The sequence below is a fragment of the Phocoena sinus genome, chromosome 3 (genome assembly GCF_008692025.1).
Source record: "Phocoena sinus isolate mPhoSin1 chromosome 3, mPhoSin1.pri, whole genome shotgun sequence".
NCBI classification, from domain to species: Eukaryota; Metazoa; Chordata; class Mammalia; order Artiodactyla; family Phocoenidae; genus Phocoena; species Phocoena sinus.
In genome coordinates, this window is record NC_045765.1 from 5,027,057 (window position 1) to 5,045,306 (window position 18,250).

Consider the following 18,250-nt stretch of genomic DNA (forward strand, 5'->3'; position numbering starts at 1 on the left):
CGTTGAACCGAGCCAGGAGGGGTCAGGGCCTAGGTGGGGATGGGGCGCGATCACCCCATGGGCTGCTGGCAGGATGGGTCTGTGCAAGTCCAAGCCGCCCCAAATGGGCAGGCCCCTGAGGCCCCAGGAGAAGGGTAATATCGCGGGGGTGGCTGGCTTACTGGGGGGAAGGGAAGGAGACTGTGTAGGGCAGGAAAGTACAGGTACCCCACCCCCCCAAGTCCACCCCCCCACGCCCCTCCTCCCCCACCGTGGTAGTCACAGAACTGCGCATGCTCAGGGTCAGTCATTCAGCGATCCACTTTAGCGGTTGCTGTGCAGGGTCCTGGGCAGTCCACGGTGAAATGTGGCAAACCAGCTCCCTGTCCTCTTGGAGATTACAGTGTGGTGGAAACAGTCTTGGAAAACGCTATCTACAACCCAGGAAGAACAGGGCTGCCACAGGGAAACAGCAGGTGGCCCTGAGGGCTCAGGGAAGAGGGAAGGTTTAAACTAGGAGTTGGCTAAGAAAAAGGGGAGGGAAGCAAGACAACAAAACTGCATCATAGACTACAGCACTCCATAGATGTGTCTGATAGTTACGGACATTCATCTATTCCTCATCCACTACGACGTGTCAGAAACCATGCCAACTACTAGAAATATAGGGACGAGAAAGACAGATAGACCCTGTCCTCGTGGAGTACAGAGTCTGGCTGGGGAGACAAACAAGAACAAGTAAACAGAGTCATTACTGATTGTGGCCATTGCTGGAGGGAATGGGATTCTAAGACTGGGAATGGGGGACTTCCCTGGTGGCGCAGTGGTTAAGAATCTGCCTGCCAATGCAAGGAACACAGGTTCGTGCCCTGGTCCGGGAAGATCCCACATGCCGTGGAGCAACTAAGCCCATGCGCCACAGCTACTGAGCCTGCGCTCTGGAGCCCGCGAGCCACAAATACTGAGCCCGCGTTCCTAGAGCCCATGCTCCACAACAAAGAGTAGCCACCACAATGAGAAGCCCGTGCACCGCAACAAAGAGTAGCCACCCCTCGCTGCAACTAGAGAAAGCCTGCGCACAGCAACAAAGACCCAGCGTAGCCAAAAATAAATAAATAAATTTATTAAAAAAAAAAAAAAGACTGGGAATGATGGAGTGGGAGGCTCTTTGGGCAGAGCTTAGAGAAGACCTGATGGGTGAGCTGTGTCCTGAAGGGAACTAGGGTAGGGAATTCCAGGGGTGGGGAGCGGTTGGGGGTGGGTACGACAGCAGCGGGGTGATGAGTTCAAGGGACAGCCAATTCCACTGGGCTGGAATGCAGTAAAAGTAGACGGGAAACGGGTGAGACAGGAGGGATGGACAAGTCCCTGCCCCTCTCTGAGCCTCAGTTTCCTCAGCTGTAAAATGGGATGATGGGGCCGTTGTGACGCTTCAAGGATATGCTGCGTGCAAAGGGCGTGGCCTGCTTGGGTTCCCATCCTCATCCACACAACCCGCAGCAGCACTAATGTGTGCCATGCCTGGATATACCACTGGGCGTGGACCCACACCCCCAGATGCCACCCTAGGGCAGAAGTAGTTCTGCTAGCAGACCTGTGTCCGGTGTCACCAAGTACACACACTGAGCTATGGACACAGTCACCGTGGTGCCCGCTCGCTGGCCCCTACAGGCACCAACCCCTCTCCCTCCTTCCTGCCTGGGCACTGCAGACATCCTCAAGTCCTCCCTGATCATCTTCGTGATGGGCGGCCCAGGCTGCGGCAAAGAGACAAAGTGCAAGAACATGGCGACCAAGTACGGCTTCTGCCACGTGGGGCTGGGCCAGCTGCTGTGGCAGAAGGCCCAACAAGGCACCCGGCGGGGCCAGAAGATCCATGACGTCATGCTGCAGGGGCTCCTGGTGCCCACAGTAAGAGATCCCAGGTGCGGGGGCAGAGGGATGAAGGGCATACATCGGGAGGAGCTTCCCAGAAAGGCCCTGTGGGAGCCAAGGGGCCTCAAAGTCTGGGGCCACTGGCTGCTGCTTTGCTGCCCTGAGCCTCTGTGTCCTCAACTGTAAAATGGGAGAGCAGCTGGACCCCCAGCAGAAGGCTGGGTGAGGGTCAGGTGATGTCATTCCTATAAAGCACTTGGCAGAGTTCCTGGTCCTTAAGAAATGCTCAGTAAACTTAGCTAGTCTTTATTCCCTTTGTGACCCCGGGCCTGTATGTCAGTGGCCCCTTCTGCCCCCGATTCCTCACTGTAAGATGGAGGTCACCCCAGTTCCTCATGACAGTGATGAGCAAACGAGCCCAGCAAGCCTGGCATGTGGCAGACACCCGCCCCGAGGACCATGGCCGAGCCCCGTTCTCAGAAGTGCTTCCAGGGCTTCCCTGGTGGCGCAGTGGTTAAGAATCCGCCTGCCAATGCACGGGACACGCGTTCAAGCCCTGGTCCGGGAAGATCCCACATGCTGCAGAGCAGCTAAGCCCGTGAGCCTGTGCTCAAGGGCCAGCGAGCCACAACTACTGAAGCCCACACACCTAGAGCACGTGCTCCGCAACAAGAGAAGCCACCGCAATGAGAAGCCCGCGCACCACAACGAAGAGTAGCCCCCGCTCACCGCAACTAGAGAAAGCCCACGCACAGCAACGAAGACCCAACACAGCCAAAATTAATAAAATTTTTAAAAAGTGCTTCCAGAGACCCCAGCAGTGGGTGTTCCCCCAAATACACCAGAACTTGCCAAGGTGACCTTGCAGGTGAGGGGCCCTGGGCCCCGAATGCAGCCTCCCCTTCCCTCCCCAGGGTGTCATATCCTTGATATGATCAGTGACCACATGCTGTCCTGCCCGGACAGCCGGGGCTTCCTCATTGACGGCTTCCCCCGGGAGCTGAGGCAAGCCAAGGAGTTTGAGCACATTGTGAGTGACCCCAACACCTGCGAGGGTGCGAAGCCGGGTCTCCTCCCCACCTTGGATGGAGATCTGAAGGGGCAAGACCCCGGGGGAGAGGAGTTGTTGACAGGGAAATGGAGTTTTGCGTTATCTAGGGGACAGTGAGGAGATTGTTGGAAGCATCTAGAACCCGGGTGAAGAGCTGGTGAGCTCTCCGAGGGTGGGGACAAAGTCATTCTGTTTGGTTTGGGTTTGGTGTTTTTGGCTGCACCGCGCAGCATGCGGGATCTTAGTTCCCCAACCAGGGATCGAACTTGTGCCCCCTGCAGTGGAAGCGCAGAGTCCTAACCACTGGACCGCCGGGGCAGTCATGGACAAAGTCATTTTAACATCTCCCCGCACAGTCCCTGGTGCCCGGTAAACAAACTATTTGCCCACTGAGTGGCAGGTGGATTTAGCATCATTTCTGGGCCGTAAAGATGGAATGTAACTCTCCGTTCATCTATTTATTTAACCTCCTGTGCCCGAGATAGTTCTTGAGGACAAGCTAAGTCCTCTGGACTTCACCAGACACATGGGGTCCCTGCTGTTAGGATGCCGCAGACAGGGACCAGCAACACGTTCCGTACAAAACACATTTCTGGTAGCGGTAAGTGCAGTGAAGAACAGGACACAGAATGGCATCTGGAGAGGTGCGAGTGGGCTACTTCAGTTTGGGGGTCCAGGGGGGACCCCTGTGCAGAGCTGAGCGGTGGAGCCAGCCAGACGTGCAAGACCAACATCATGAAAAGTCATCCATCCGGACACCTGAGTAGGAAGAGAGAAACTGCGGCAGGCTGGGGGCCTCTGGGCTTTCCTGGGACTTGCTGGACGCCAGTAGAAACACATTCAGGCACGAGGGACGGAATCAGACAAAGGTCGTGGCGTAGCGGGGCGCCGACAGGGGCTGGGAGGGGCCGTCGGTGGGGCCCCGCCCTCTGTGCGCACCTCCACTAAAGCAATTCTGTCGGGCTCCCTGGGATGAAGGTAAACGGCAAATACTGGGCTCCCTCTCCTGGTCTGGGAGCCTGGCGGGCAAAGGCCAGGCTAATGACTGGCTCAGCGCCAGGCCAGCGCCTGGCCTAAAGTAGGCACCCGGTCACCCATGCCAGCTGGATGGGCTCCCCAAGTGGCTGCAAAGCATCAGGGCAGAGGCTACAAACTCCTGGCCCTCGCGCCCCATGGAATCCACCAATATGTTCAGTTTGGACTCTTCGGTGTTTGACACTTTTTTTGTTTTAAATTAGTGGCCAACCTTCAAAAATCCAGAGATGCCACATCAAAACTCCCAGCTTCTGTTGAAAAACATCTGACTTGGCAACACAGGGGCCTGCACATCCCCATGGCAACAGCAGTGTGAACTCCTCCAGAGCTTTTTACCAGCCCGGAGCTGGTCTCGACCCTCTGCACAGATGAACTCTGATCTTCTGGAACGTTCCAGGCGCCCGCACAGTCAGCACCCTGCTTTTTTCACTGAGGGATCCGGGAGCTTGCCCGGGTCACACCATTTAGGTGGCCAAGCCAGGATAGAGGCCACGATTTTCACCATGTGGACGGGATGTGTCCTCTGTGCCCCCCGCCATCCCCCCTATACCCACCCTCTCCCTCTCCTTCACAGAGGCCCATTTAGGGTCCTGCTTGCATGGTGGCTTCACACTAAGAGGAACAGGAGACATGCTTTTCTTTGGTAACTGTGTGTCTCTCAGAAGTGACAAAATGAAGATAAATGGGGCTCTGGCTTAAAAGAGTGTTTTTTGGTTTTTTTGGCCACTCTGTGCAGCTTATGGGATCTTAGTTCCCCAACCAGGGATCAAACCCGGGCCCTCAGCAGTGAAAGCGCAGTCTTAACCACTGGACCTCCAGGGAAGTCCCACATGATCATGGTTTGGCCACACTTACTTTATCGGTGCCAAACGTCAAGATTGCCGATTATGTGTTCTGAAGCCCATCCCGAATCCCATTATGAGCGTTTCCTCACCCAACAGCATCTCAGATGATTAATGTGAATCCCTTGAGACTACCCGATTGCCCCCATCCACATCTGCATTTCCCCCACAGCTGAAAAATGTCTCTTTGATTCCCAGCTGGTCAGATTTATGAGTAAAACGAGGTCCTCACCGGGCGTCTCCTAATCCAAGGCGGACAGTCCTCCCTCCCTGCTTCCCTCCTGCCCTTGACTCGTTGAAGACTCTGGGTCATTTGTCTTGTACAAACTCTCATCCTTGGGATTGTCCCGTGTGCATTATTTGTCTCCTTCCATTCGTCATTGGCCCTGTACACTGAACGTTAACTACAGGCGTTCTTACAATAGATTCAGGTTCCATCCATTTTGTGCTTTTTTTTTTTTATACAGCAGGTTCTTATTAGTTATCTATTTTATACATATTAGTGTATATACGTCAATCCCATCTGCTTTTCTTTTTAATCCATGAATATTCTAGTATATATTTCCTAAAAGGTAAAGACTTTTGTAAAATTGTATCACGCTTCTGTTATTCACCTTAATATCCTTCGTGTCATCAAATAACCAATCATTATGCAGATTCCCGTGAACACCTCAAAATCTTTTTCTTTTCGCATCTTGTTTTAATCGGGATTTAAGTAAGGTTGGCCCACTGCGATTGGTTGCTTTGTCTCTGTCCTTTTCATCTACAGGCAGACCTCAGTTTGATGCTCTTTGCTTTATTACATTTTTTCACAGATCGAAGGTCTGTGGCAACCCTGTGTTGGGCAAATCTATCGGCACCATTTTCACAACAACTTTTGCTCAGTTCGTATCTCTGTGTAACGTTTTGGTAATTCTCGCAATATTTCCAACTTTTTCATTATGATTATATTTGTTATGATGAGCTGTGAACAGTGATCTTTGATGTTACTATTGTAGTAATTGCTTTGGGGTGCCGTGAACTGCACCCATATAAGACGGCGAACTTAATCAATGAACGTTGTGTGTGTTCTGACTGCTCCACTGACCAGCCGTTCCCCCATCTCTCTTCTTCTCCTCTGGCTTCCCTATTCCCTGAGACACAACAGTATTGAAATCAGATCGGTTAGTAACCTTACAATGGCCTCCAAGTGTTCAAGTGAAGGGAAGGGTTGTATGTCCTTTACTTTAAATCAAAAGCTAGAAATGATGAAGCTTAGTGAGGAAGGCATGTCAAAGGCTGAGATAAGCTGAAAGCTGGGCCTCTCGTGCCAAACAGTTAGCCAAGTTGTGAATGCAAAGGACAAGTCCTTGAAGGAGGTTAAGAATGCTACTCCAGTGAATACGTGAATGATACGAAGGTGAAACAGCCTCCCTGCTGATAGGGTAGAAGTTTTCGTGGTCTGGATAGAAGATCAAACCAGCCAGAACATTCCGTTAAGTCAAAGCCTCATCCAGCGCAAGGCGCTAACTCTCTTCAGTTCTTTGAAGGCTGAGAGAGGTGAGGAAGCTGCAGAAAAAAGTGTGAGGCCAGCCGAGGTGGTTTCATGAGGTTTAAGGAAAGAAGCCGTTTCCATGACATCGAAGTGCAAGGGGAAGCAGCGAGTGCTGGTGTAGAAGCCGCAGCAAGTTCTCCAGAAGATCTAGTTAAGACCATTCAGGAAGGTGGCTACACTAAACAGACTGTCAATGTAGATGGAACAGCCTTCTATTTTTTTTTTTTTTTTTTTTTTGGCCATGCCGCGCGGCATGAGGAATCTTAGTTCCCTGACCGGGGATGGAACCCGTGCCCACTGCAGTGGAAGCATGGAGTCCTAACCACTGTACTGCCAGTGAATTCCCGTCAGCCTTCTATGACTGGAAGATGATGTCATCTAGGACTTTCATAGCTAGACAGGAGAAGTCAGTGCCTGGCTTCCAAGCTTCAAAGGTCAGGCTGGCTCTCTTGTTAGGGATGTCAGCTAACAAGATGCAGCTGGTGACTTTCAGTTGAAGCCAATGCTCACTTACCATTCCCCAAATCCTAGGGCCCTTCAGAATTATGCCCCATCTACTCTACCTGTGCTCTGCAAATGGAAGAACAAAGCCTGGATGACAGCACATCTGTTGACAACATGGTTTACTGAGTATTTTAAGCCCACTGTTGAGACCTACTGTTCAGAAAAAAAGGTTCCTTTCAAAATATTACTGCCCATTGACAATACACCTGGTCACCCAAGAGCTCTGATGGCGATGGTCAAGGAGATTCCTGTTGTTTCCATGCCTGCTAACATAACATCCATTTTGCAGCCCATGGATCAAGGAATCATTTCAACTTTCAAGTCTCATTGTTTAAGAAATACATTTTGTAAGGCTATAGCTGCCATAGACAGTGATTCCTCTGAAGTCAGCTGGAAACCTTCTGGAAAGGATTCACCATTCTAGATGCCATTAAGAACATTCATGAGGACTTCCCTGGCGGTCCAGTGGTTAAGACTCCGCGCTTCCACTGCAGGGGGCATGGGTTCGATCCGCAGTTGGGGAAGTTCCACATACCTCAAGACATAGCCAAAAAAAAAACAAGAAAAGAAAATTCATAATTTGTGGGAAGAGGTCAAATATCAACACTAACGGGAATTTGGGAGAAGTTGATTCCAACCCTTATGGATGACTTTGAGGGGTTCAAAACTTCAGTGGAGGAAGTCACTGCAGACGCTGTGGAAACAGCAAGAGAGCTAGAATTAGAAGTGGAGTCTGAGGATGGGACAACTGCTGAAATCTCAGGATAAAACTTTCACAGGTGAGGAGTTGCTTCTTATGGATGAGCAAAGGGAGTGGTTTCTGGAGATGGAAGCTACCCCTGGTGAAGACGCTGTGACGATTGTTGCAATGACAACAAAGGATTTAGGATATGACAGAAACTTAGTTGATAAAGCAGCGGCAGGGTTTGAGGGGATTGACTTCAGTTTTGAAAGAAGTTCTGCTGCAGGTAAAATGCTATCAAATAGCACAGCACGCTACAGAGAAATGGTTCATAAAAGGAAGGGTCAATTGACGCAGCAGAGTTCACTGTTGTCTTACTTTAAGAAGTCGCGGCAGCCACCCCAGCCGTCAGCAACCATCACCCTGATCAGTCAGCAGCCATAGAGGCCAGACCCTCCACCAGCAAAAAGATTACGACTCGCTGAAGGCGCAATGATTAGCATTTTTTAGCAAGAACATATTTTTAAATGAAGGTATGTATATTTTTAAAAGACATAATGCTATGGCACACCTAACAGACTACAGCGTAGCGTAAACGTGCTTTATGTTCCTTCCATCTCTGTCTCTTTTATTTTTAAAACCTATTTTCAAAAATAAATTTTATTTATTTGTTTGTTTGGCTGTGTCAGGTCTTAGCTGCAGCATGTGGGATCTTTTTCTTTAGTTGTGGCATGCGTGCAGGATCTAGTTCCCTGACCAGGGTTGGAAGCTGGGTCCCCTGTAATGGGCGCGTGGAATCTTAACCGCTGGACCACCAGGGAAGTCCCCTGTCTCTTTTTATTAATTGAAGAAACCTAGTCTTTGGTTCTCTTTATTTTGCACAGCAAGGATTTTGCTGATTGCAGAGTGTTTTGTTTTTTGTTTTCTTATCATGCTCCCCTCTCCTCTATGTGTCCTGTGAATTGGTAGCATGTCTAGAGTCTGGCTCGGAACTTAGATTCCATTTTTTCAAGTGCACTTCATAGGTGGTGATGTGAACTCCTATCGGATAGCACACAATGTTTAGTTGTCTGTTTGCCATAGTTGGTTTTTTTCCATGTGTTTCAATGTGTTACTTAAGAGGACCCAGGTCTTTGAATGTTCACCAGGGCCCAGGCAGTGAACTTGGGAAAGTGGGGAAAACAGAATTCGCGTTGTGCTTGCAGTTCTTTTCTGTCCAATTCAGTGTGAATTTGGTGCAGAGCACTGTGGTTCAATACCTTGGTTGTACTGCATCATTCAGGAAGGAGGCTCCTTCATGCCCAGTTGCCCTGCTCTTAGTAAGTGATCTGTTATGGGCTGAACTGTGTCCCCCCCTCAAATCCATGTGTTGAGGCCCTAACTCCCAGGACCTCAGAATGTGACTGGATTTGGAGATGGGTCTTTAAAGAGGTGATTACATTAAAAGGTCCTCAAGATCAGTCCTAACCCAATACGACTGGTGTCCTTATAAGAAGAGATTAGGACACAGACAAAGGAGTGACTGTGTGAGGACACAGGGAGAAAACGGCCATCTACAAGCCAAGGAGAGGCGGCCGGAGGAATCCACCCTGCCAGCACCTCCATCTCAGATGTCCCATCTCCAAGACTGTGAGGACATGGAATTTCTGTGGTTGGAGTCACCCGGTCTCTGGTACTTGGTGTGGCAGCCCTCACAAACTGATGCAGGGTCAGCTAGGGGCTGCTGTAACATGTCCTGTCGGCCTCTTATCTTACAGTTTCATTTGTTGTTGACATCAATTAATTCATATTCTGAATCAATTCGAAAGCTGTACGTTTCTCTTTTAGTCATTTTCCCCCCCCACATCAATTAGCTGGAATTCTTCCCTAAAGAAGAAATGTCCTTCCTCAACCAGGGCTGTTTGGTTATCCTGAAATATAGTTCCTACCAGACAGGTGGGATACATGCTTATCTTCTTCCCTACCAGGGCCCATTTTCAGACTGAGGTTGGGTGTACTACTCATCTCTGATGGTGACCGTGAGGCTCGTTATTTGGTCTTCCTTCGTTTTGTTCTCTCTCATCCTTACTAACTCAAGCATCTTTGTGTGTTTAAAGTGCTTCAATTAGTCTTTTAAAAAATTTATTGAAGTATAGTTGCTTTAAAATGTTGTGTTAGTTTCAGGTGTAAAACAAAGTGATTCAGTTATACCCATACATATATTCTTTTTTTTTCAGATTCTTCTCTCATATAGGTTATCACAGAATATTGAGTAGAGTTCCCTGTGCTACACGGTAGGTGCTTGTTGGTTATCTATCTTATATATAGTAGTGTGTGTGCGTTCACCCCAAGCTCCTGATTTATCCCTCCCTGCCACATTTCCCCTTTGGTATCGTAAGTTTGTTTTCGACATCTATAAGTCTGTTTCTGTTTTGTAAGTAAGTTCATTTGTGTCATTTTTTTAAAAATTAGATTCCACATATGAGTGGTATCATATATTTGTCTTTCTCTGTCTGCCTTATTTCACTTAGTATGATAATCTCTAGATCCACCCATGTTGCTGCAAATGGCATTATTTTGTTCTTCTTTATGGCTGAGTAATATTCTATTGTGTATATATATAGGTAACACATTTTCTTTCTTTCTTTCTTTTTTTTTTTTATTGCGGTACGCGGACCTCTCACTGTTGTGGCCTCTCCCGTTGCGGAGCACAGGCTGCGGACGCGCGGGCTCAGCGGCCATGGTTCATGGGCCTAGCCGCTCCGCGGCATGTGGAATCTTCCAGGACCAGGGCACAAACCCACGTTCCCTGCATCAGCAGGCAGACTCTCAACCACTGCGCCACCAGGGAAGCCCCACATTTTCTTCATCTATTCCTCTGTTGATGGACACTTAGGTTGCTTCCATGTCTTGGTTGCTATGTAACAGTCCTGCTATGAACACTGGGGTGCACGTAGCTTTTCGAATTACGGTTTTCTCCAGATATATGCCCAAGAGTGGGATTGCTAGATCATATGGTAACTCTATTTTTAGTTTTTTAAGGAAGCTCCATACTGTTTTCCATACCGGCTGCACCAATTTACATTCCCACCAATGGTGTAGAAGGGTTCATTTTTCTCCATACCTTCTCTAGCATTTATTGTTTGTAGTCTTTTTTTTTAATGTATTAAGCCCTTTTAAAAATATATATTTATTTATTTATTTTTGGCTGTGTTGGGTCTTTGTTTCTGTGCAAGGGCTTTCTCTAGTTGCGGCAAGCAGGGGCCACTCTTCATCGCGGTGTGCAGGCCTTTCACTATCGCGGCCTCTCTTGTTGCTGAGCACAGGCTCCAGACGCGCAGGCTCAGTAGTTGTGGCTCACGGGCCCAGCTGCTCTGCGGCATGTGGGATCTTCCCAGACCAGGGCTCTAACCCCTGTCCCCTGCTTTGGCAGGCATATTCTCAACCACTGCGCCACCAGGGAAGCCCCATGTAGTCTTTTTGATGATGGCAATAATCAATCTTTTTTTGTAATACATTTATTGATTGATTGCTGCGTTGGGTCTTCATTGCTGCACCCAGGCTTTCTCTAGTTGTGGTGAGCGGGGGATACTCTTCGTTGCGGTACACGGGCTTCTCATTTCAGTGGCTTCTCTTGTTGTGGAGCACAGGCTCTAGGCACGTGGGCTTCAGTAGTCGTGGCACGCGGGCTTAGTAGTTGTGGCTCACGGGCTCTAGAGCGCAGGCTCAGTAGTTGTGGCGCACAGGCTTAGTTGCTCCGTAGCATGTGGGATCTTCCTGGACCAGGGCTCGAACCCGTGTCCTCTGCATTGGCAGGCAGATTCTTAACCACTGTGCCATCAGGGAAGCCCCAGTCTTCTTTTTTGTTGTTGCTCAAGCTGTCCCATCTTTGGCCAAAAGTAGCCCTCTCTCATTGCATAGCGTCCTCTGGACACAGCCCCATTTCACACTCACCCTCTTGCTTTCTTACTGCACAAGACTTCACACCCGCCCCCCACCCCTTCACATTTCCGGTCCAGCTCTGGAATCGGCCATTTCTCCATGAAGGCCCTTTTTCAGTGGTGTCCCATCTGGGTGCCAGGGGTACTCATTGCTACCGGGTGGTCATCATTTCCAGGCCTTTCCAGTGGACAGAGCTAGGAAACACAGACTTTTGAAAGGAAAAAAAAAATCACAAGTTCTACTGTTATTTCCAGCTCACACTTAATGTCACAGTGTTTTACTTCTCTTTTCTCTTTTCCCTAAAAAACCTGGTTCCTAAAACCACTGACGTTGTCATTTGCATTATTCCATTAGATGCAAAATAGTTTCCAAATAACATACCGATTTTAACTACTGAGAATAAAACTACCAAAGGAAGATCTGTTTGCAGCTCTGGTTTTCCTTTACAATAGGTCTCACTGTGGACATACCACAAAAACACTGGGTCCCTTGAGATAATTATTTTCTGTGTGTAGTTGCAGCGTGACATTGACACATGGGTTCGTTCATTTCACCTTGGCTTTCGATGTTTAGGGATTGCTTTTTTTTAATTAATTAATTAATTTTGGCTATGTTGGGTCTTCGTTGCTGCACGTGGCCTTTCTGTAGTAGTGGTGAGCAGGGGGCTACTCTTTGTTGCGGTGTGCATGCTTCTCATTGTGCTGGCTTCTCTTGTTGCAGAGCACTGGCTCTAGGTGCGCGGGCTTCAGTAGTTGCCGCACGCAGGCTCAGTAGCTGTGGCGCACAGGCTTAGTTGCTCCACGGCAATGTGGGATCTTCCTGGAGCAGGGATCGAACCCACGTACCCTGCACTGGCAGGTGAATTCTTAAACACTGCGCCACCAGGGAAGTCCTGGGGATTGCTTTTTTAAATTAAAAATTTGAATTTGCACTACATGTAATGATTCCAAAGTCAAAGTCACATAAAAAGGTAGATCCACCCCCACCCCAAACTGTGCTCTCCTTTCCCTGCAGGCAACCGTTTTAATTTTTGGATTGTCCTTTTTGCAAATATAAACCGTGTGCGTGCTTGTGTGTGTCCCTCTGCACACAGAAAGTAGCATTCCACATATAGCAGGCTTCCTTTTTTTAATGTTCAGATATACCCTGAAGATGTCACATCAGTGTCAAGAAGTCCTCCTCTTCCTTGCCCCATTTTACAACCAGAATTCCGCTGTGTGGCAGCGCCACTGTTTACTCCTCTGACGGCCCACAGACAGCAAGCCGTTCACAATCTTTTCCCACTACCAACGATGCCCCACTCAATCACCTTCATGTAGCGCTTCTTATTTTTGCTAGCGTCTTTAGTATGGGTTCTCAGGAGTGGAATTGCGGGGTTAAAGAGAAATGTGTCGATGATTTTGATTGATGGCATCACTCTCCTCTTTGCTCCGCATTGCCACCAGCCATTTGTCAACCTGCTTAGGTGTGAAATGGTATTTCGGTGGTTTTAAATGGGCATTTCTCTTATGATGAATGAGGTTGGGCATCTTTTCCAAAGTTCTAGGGCCATTTTCACTTCTTCTTTGGTGCAGTCTTTACATCTTTTGCTCCCCTTTTTTCCCCCCTAGTAGACTGTTGGTCTTTTTCTTCTTGATTTTTAGGAACTCTTTGTATATTAGCTGTTTGTGATATGGTTTGCAAATTTTCCCCCCAGTCCAGTTTGTCAATTATTTTTTGACCTTGATTTATTGTGCCTTTTTTTTTTGGTTTTCTTTTTTGCCACGTGGCACAGCTTGTGAGATCTTAGTTCTCTGACCAGGGATTTAACCCAGGGCCATGGCAGTGAAAGCTCTGAGTCCTAACCTCTGGACTGCCAGGGAACTCCCTATTGTGCCTCTTTCACATGCAGAAATTATTTTAAAAACTTTCATCCAACTTATCAATATTTTCTGTTATTTCTCCTGAATTTTGAGACATCATGGTTGTTGTTTTTCTCAATCCCAGGTTATAAGGTAATTAATTCATCCATGGTTTCTTTAGTACTTGTATAGTTTTATTTCTTACATTTATGTCTGTGATCCATTGGAACATATCCTAGTTGGGGAAATTTGGTAAGGATTCCAAATGGTGAATACAGTTGTCCCCACACCATTTATTTAAAAGTCTGTCCTTTCTCTGTTGACTTGAGGTGGCACCCCAGCCACATACCAACTTTCCATATTCACCTGAATCTATTTCTGGACTTGCCATTCTTTTCCAAAGTTCTAGGGCCATTTTCACTTCTTCCTTGGTGCAGTCTTTACATCTTTTGCTCCCTTTTTTTCCCCCCTAGTAGACTGTTGGTCTTTTTCTTCTTGATTTTTAGGAACTCTTTGTATATTAGCTGTTTGTGATATGGTTTGCAAATTTTCCCCCCAGTCCAGTTTGTCAATTATTTTTTGACCTTGATTTATTGTGCCTTTTTTTCAGGGGTCTGTCTGTCCACCTGTGCACTGGTTTAAGGATGGCGGCTTTACCATGTTTTGATATCTGGTAGGTTGGATGCCCCCTTCCCCACCTCCACCGCCCATTGCTTTTCTTTGCCTTGTTTTTCCTGGATAGTCCTGCTTATTTTTGTAGACGAATGTTAGAATCAACCCATCTCCACTAAAAAAAAATCACATTTGGATCACATTAAGATTATAAACTCATTTAGAAACATCCTGACTGCTTTGTAACGTTGAGTCTTCGTACCCAAGAACATGTATCTCTTCCTTTTGTTCCAGTCTCCTTTTGAGTCACTTAGGAATATTTTACCTAAGTTTTCCTTAAAGATCTTCCTTTAAAGACAGTGCACAGTTTTGGGAAAAGTTTTGCCTGAGTGTTTTATATATATATTTTTTGTTGTTGCTTGTAATGTTATTGTAAACTGGGCCTTCTTTCTTTTTTTTTTTTTTTTTGCGTTACACAGGCCTCTCACTGTTGCGGCCTCTCCCGTTGCGGAGCACAGGCTCCGGACACGGAGGCCCAGCGGCTACGGCTCACGGGCCCAGCCGCTCCGTGGCATGCGGGATCCTCCCGGACTGGGGCACGAACCCATGTCCCCTTCATCAGCAGGCGGACTCTCAACCACTGTGCCACCAGGGAAGCCCACGGGGCCTTCTTTCTTATCTCTTAACTGGTGATTTTCATATACATGTAAGCTTCTGTATGTTAATACTACATCCGGTTACTTTACCAAATTCTCTGAAGTCTGTACTAGTTTGTTGATTTTCGTGAGTTTTCCAGAAATAGAATCACACCATCTGCAAACAGACATGATTTTATCTCCTCCTTTCCAATTCGGGTTTCTCCCATTGTTTTCTTTTATCTCGTTGCTTTAGCTAATCCTCTCATATCTTACTAAGTCATAATGTCAAGAGTGGGCAATTATTTTAAAATTAATTAATTTTTGGCTGCATTGGGTCTTCATTGCTGCATGCAGGCTTTCTCTAGTTGCGGCGAGTCGGGGCTACTCTTCATTGTGGTGCACGGGCTTCTTTTTGTGGTGGCTTCTCTTGTTGTGGAGCAGGGCTCTAGTTACATGGGCTTCAGTAGTTGTGGCTCACAGGCTCAGTAGTTGTGGTGCACGGGCTTAGTTGTTCCACGGCATGTGGGATCTTCCCAGACAAGGGCTCAAACCCATGTCCCCTACATTGGCGGGTGGATTCTTAACCACTGCGCCGCCAGGCAAATAAGAGTGGGCAATTTTATCTTATTCCCAACTTCAGCAGGAGAGCAAGTTTCCATTAAATAAGATGCTGGCTGAGGATATATTTACCAATTTCGAGTGTTGTTTTTTTTTTTTTCAAATCAGGAATGCGTGAATTTTGTCTTTTAAATTGTTCTGTGTTTCTGAGAATTCTCATATGACTTTTTCTTTACTTAAGATATTAACACAACTGTATCGAACCATCCTTGCTTTCCTGGTGAGTGAATCCCACTTGGTTGTGTTTTTGTTGTTGTTTTAAAGTGCTGACAGATTCTATTTTGCAAGAAAATTCTGGAGGAAGTAGGAGGAGGTGGGGCTCACAGTGGGCGGCCTCGGAGACCCAGGGAGGTCTCCCTGCAGTGGGAGGCAGCGCAGTGGTGAGCTGGCAACTCTTGTACTTTCCCCAATGAAAGTGTCTAGGCAAGAGGAAGGCAAGGAGAAACTGCTTAAATCCATCTGAAAAGGGATATTTCAATCTAAATACCCATCGAGGAACCAGTTAAGTAAATCATAACACGTCCACACAACAGCATACTATATAGTGATTAAAAAGGATCGGGAACTTCCTCGTGTGCCAATGTGCAACCATCTCCAGCTTACTAAGTGAATAAAATCAAGGGCAAATCAATGTCTTTACCATTGTATGAAAAAGGAGGAAAAAGAACATCAGAACCAGATCTGCCTGGCAAGTGCGTAAAATACTTCCGGAAGGAGACGCAAGAAATAGAGAACTTGGTTGCCTCCAGGGAAGGTGAAACTGGGTGCCTGGGGACAGCAAGGAGACTCTTCGCCCTTTCCCAGTGGTGTTGTTTTGCCCTACCTGTCCAAAAAATAAACACATAAAACAAAAACTTGGAACTCCAGAAGTAAAACGGACCCAGGGGCCTGGTTATTCTTTACTGGGCCACACCACCCTAGATTCCTGATCTCTGGGGCAGGGGTACACAGGGGGCCAGTGCGCCCAGCCTCTTCCTCACCCAGCCCCCTTCCCGGGTGCCTAGGCGGGCCAGGCCCCCAACCTCATCATCGTGTTTCACTGCTCCATGGAGACAATGGTCCAGAGAGTGCTGCACCGGGGCCAGGTGGAGTGCCGGGCCTCTGACTGCAAGTTGGCCATCTGCCAGCGCCTGGACATGCATTACACCCTGTGTGAGCCCACCCTGGCCCTTTACCAGCAGAAGAACCTGCTCCGAAACTAAGTACTCCCTGCTTGCTGCTCACTCCCCTGGCCCTCCAGGGGAGCAAGTCCATTTGAAACAGCACAGGGGTTATACTGCAGCCCTGAATCCCAGAACTCTGGGCCTCAGTTTCCCCAGCATGTACACTGGGGAGTTCCATTTCTTCCATTAGGCAGAATGGGTGCAGTCTGTGGCCTCCCTGGTATGACACGGAAGGTCTAAACAGAATGGCTCCAAAACTGCAAAATTAAATACATTTTAGAATCTATCTACAAACACACACACACACACACACACACACACACGTACGTGTTAAGATTAGGACAACTGGTCAACCACAGCTCAAATCAAAGCCAGCCATGTGTTTTCAAGGTAGAAAGCAGGGATATCTTAATCCTAAAGTGACCCATGCAACTCCTGTACTTTCACTGCTGTGAGGACAGAGAACTCTGGTGTCATTCCTGTTCCCCTCCCGCAACCAAAGGTAAGAGCAAGAGAGAAACTAGCCTCAACCACCAAGGATGGGATGGGAAGGGGGTGAGCTAGCCTGGCACAACCCTGGTCCTATGGCCTGTTCCCAGGGACAGCATCCCACAGTTTGTGCCCAGCTGTTAGTAACGCATAGCCTTGCAAGGCAGCCCTCCTGACCATTTCCGTCTCCTCATCCACACGGCCCAGGGGTGCACCTCTCAGTCCTTTACCAGCAACTAAAAGGGGCCTGTGAACCTGTCACCCCCTCCGTCAGGGGGTGGAGGGCAGTGACCCTGCGATACTCAGAACGTCATGACCCCTCTTTGCTCCCCTTCTCTAGATCTTGGCAGAAGCAGCTCCAGAAAACATTTTTGCCAAGTGCTGCTCTGTCATCAAAAGTCTGCAGTGAGTCAGTAGAGGGCCGGGGGCTCCGACTTTCCCCTTGCCCCAGAGCTCAGAGAGGGTGCACTGGCCTGAGGTGAGACGCCTGGTGAGGGGAGCCTGGGGTTCCGATCTAAGCTGACTCCCCCACGTGACCCCAGATCGACAACCTCCCTCTTTCCTAGGCCCACTGCCCCACAGGTGGTCTGACTGGGGGCCACCAAGGGGCACTGCTGCTGGGACAGGTCCCTAATTAATCTGGAAGGTCATGGGGGCCATGAGCAGCCCCACCTGGAGGCGGCAGCTGTTGCTGCTCCTGCTACTGAAGCCTGCGGGCCCAGACATCCACATTCTGAGTGTGACTGCCGAGTTTCTCAGTGCTGGGATTTCAACCCTAAATCCCAGAGGAACACCCCAGGCAAACAGCATGCCCCCGCACGCTCACCCCTGGGCCCAGCAGCTCAAGTGGCCTCTCAGACCACCGTCCCATCTCCTGTCCTCGTCCTTAGACTGCCACAAACCACTGGAAAGGACGCCCTTCCTTTCAACAGGCCAGGTTCCCACCTCAGGGCTCGCTAGCAAACAGGCCACAGCTAGACATGCCATCAGGGCCAGGCCGAGTCCCGCAAGGCACGGCCGGCCATGGGTTTGCTGTGGTGGCAGGCTGTATCCATGGGAACACCTGTCCCTGGGGACCCTCCTGGGGGCCTTGCTCCCCACGTTCCCAGAGGCGGGAACGCTGGGGGAGGACTGCACTGCTGGGGCTCTGCCTGCTTCTCCCTTCCTACAAGACCAGGAGGCCAGTCTTTGGGGGGCCAACACCCCACTCTCATGGGCCAAATTCCTCTTCAGCTTGTTTCCTCTGCAAACACAACTGCGGCCAGCACGCCGTTTTAGACAAAAAGCACTTTATTTAACCAAAAAAGGGGTGGGGGGCAGAGTTAGGAAAGCACAATGCGCCTGCAGAAAACTATCTTTTCTTATAATTCCGGTTAAAAAAAAAACAAAACAAAAAAACCAACACAACACAAAGCTTGTAATTTCCAGTCACCGTCGTCAGGCTTTTACAACATCTATAAAGAACA

General features: G+C 48.6%; 1 protein-coding gene across 1 annotated transcript; it reads left to right on the forward strand.

Annotated features, from left to right (window-relative positions):
• The first annotated feature begins 1,722 nt into the window (after window positions 1-1,722).
• LOC116750611 (adenylate kinase isoenzyme 1) lies at window positions 1,723-16,334 on the forward strand. Its single transcript, XM_032625475.1, has 2 exons — window positions 1,723-1,890; window positions 16,137-16,334. Exons 1-2 carry the CDS (start codon window positions 1,723-1,725, stop codon window positions 16,332-16,334), a joined length of 366 nt encoding a protein of 121 aa, XP_032481366.1.
• The last annotated feature ends 1,916 nt before the right edge of the window (window positions 16,335-18,250 follow it).

Coding starts and splice junctions, on each gene's coding strand:
- LOC116750611 (XM_032625475.1), top strand. CDS start 1,723: ATGGGCGGCCCAGGCTGCGGCAAAGAGACAAAGTGCAAGAACATGGCG. Junction 1,891..16,136: donor AGGGGCTCCTGGTGCCCACA/GTAAGAGATCCC, acceptor CCGGGTGCCTAG/GCGGGCCAGGCCCCCAACCT.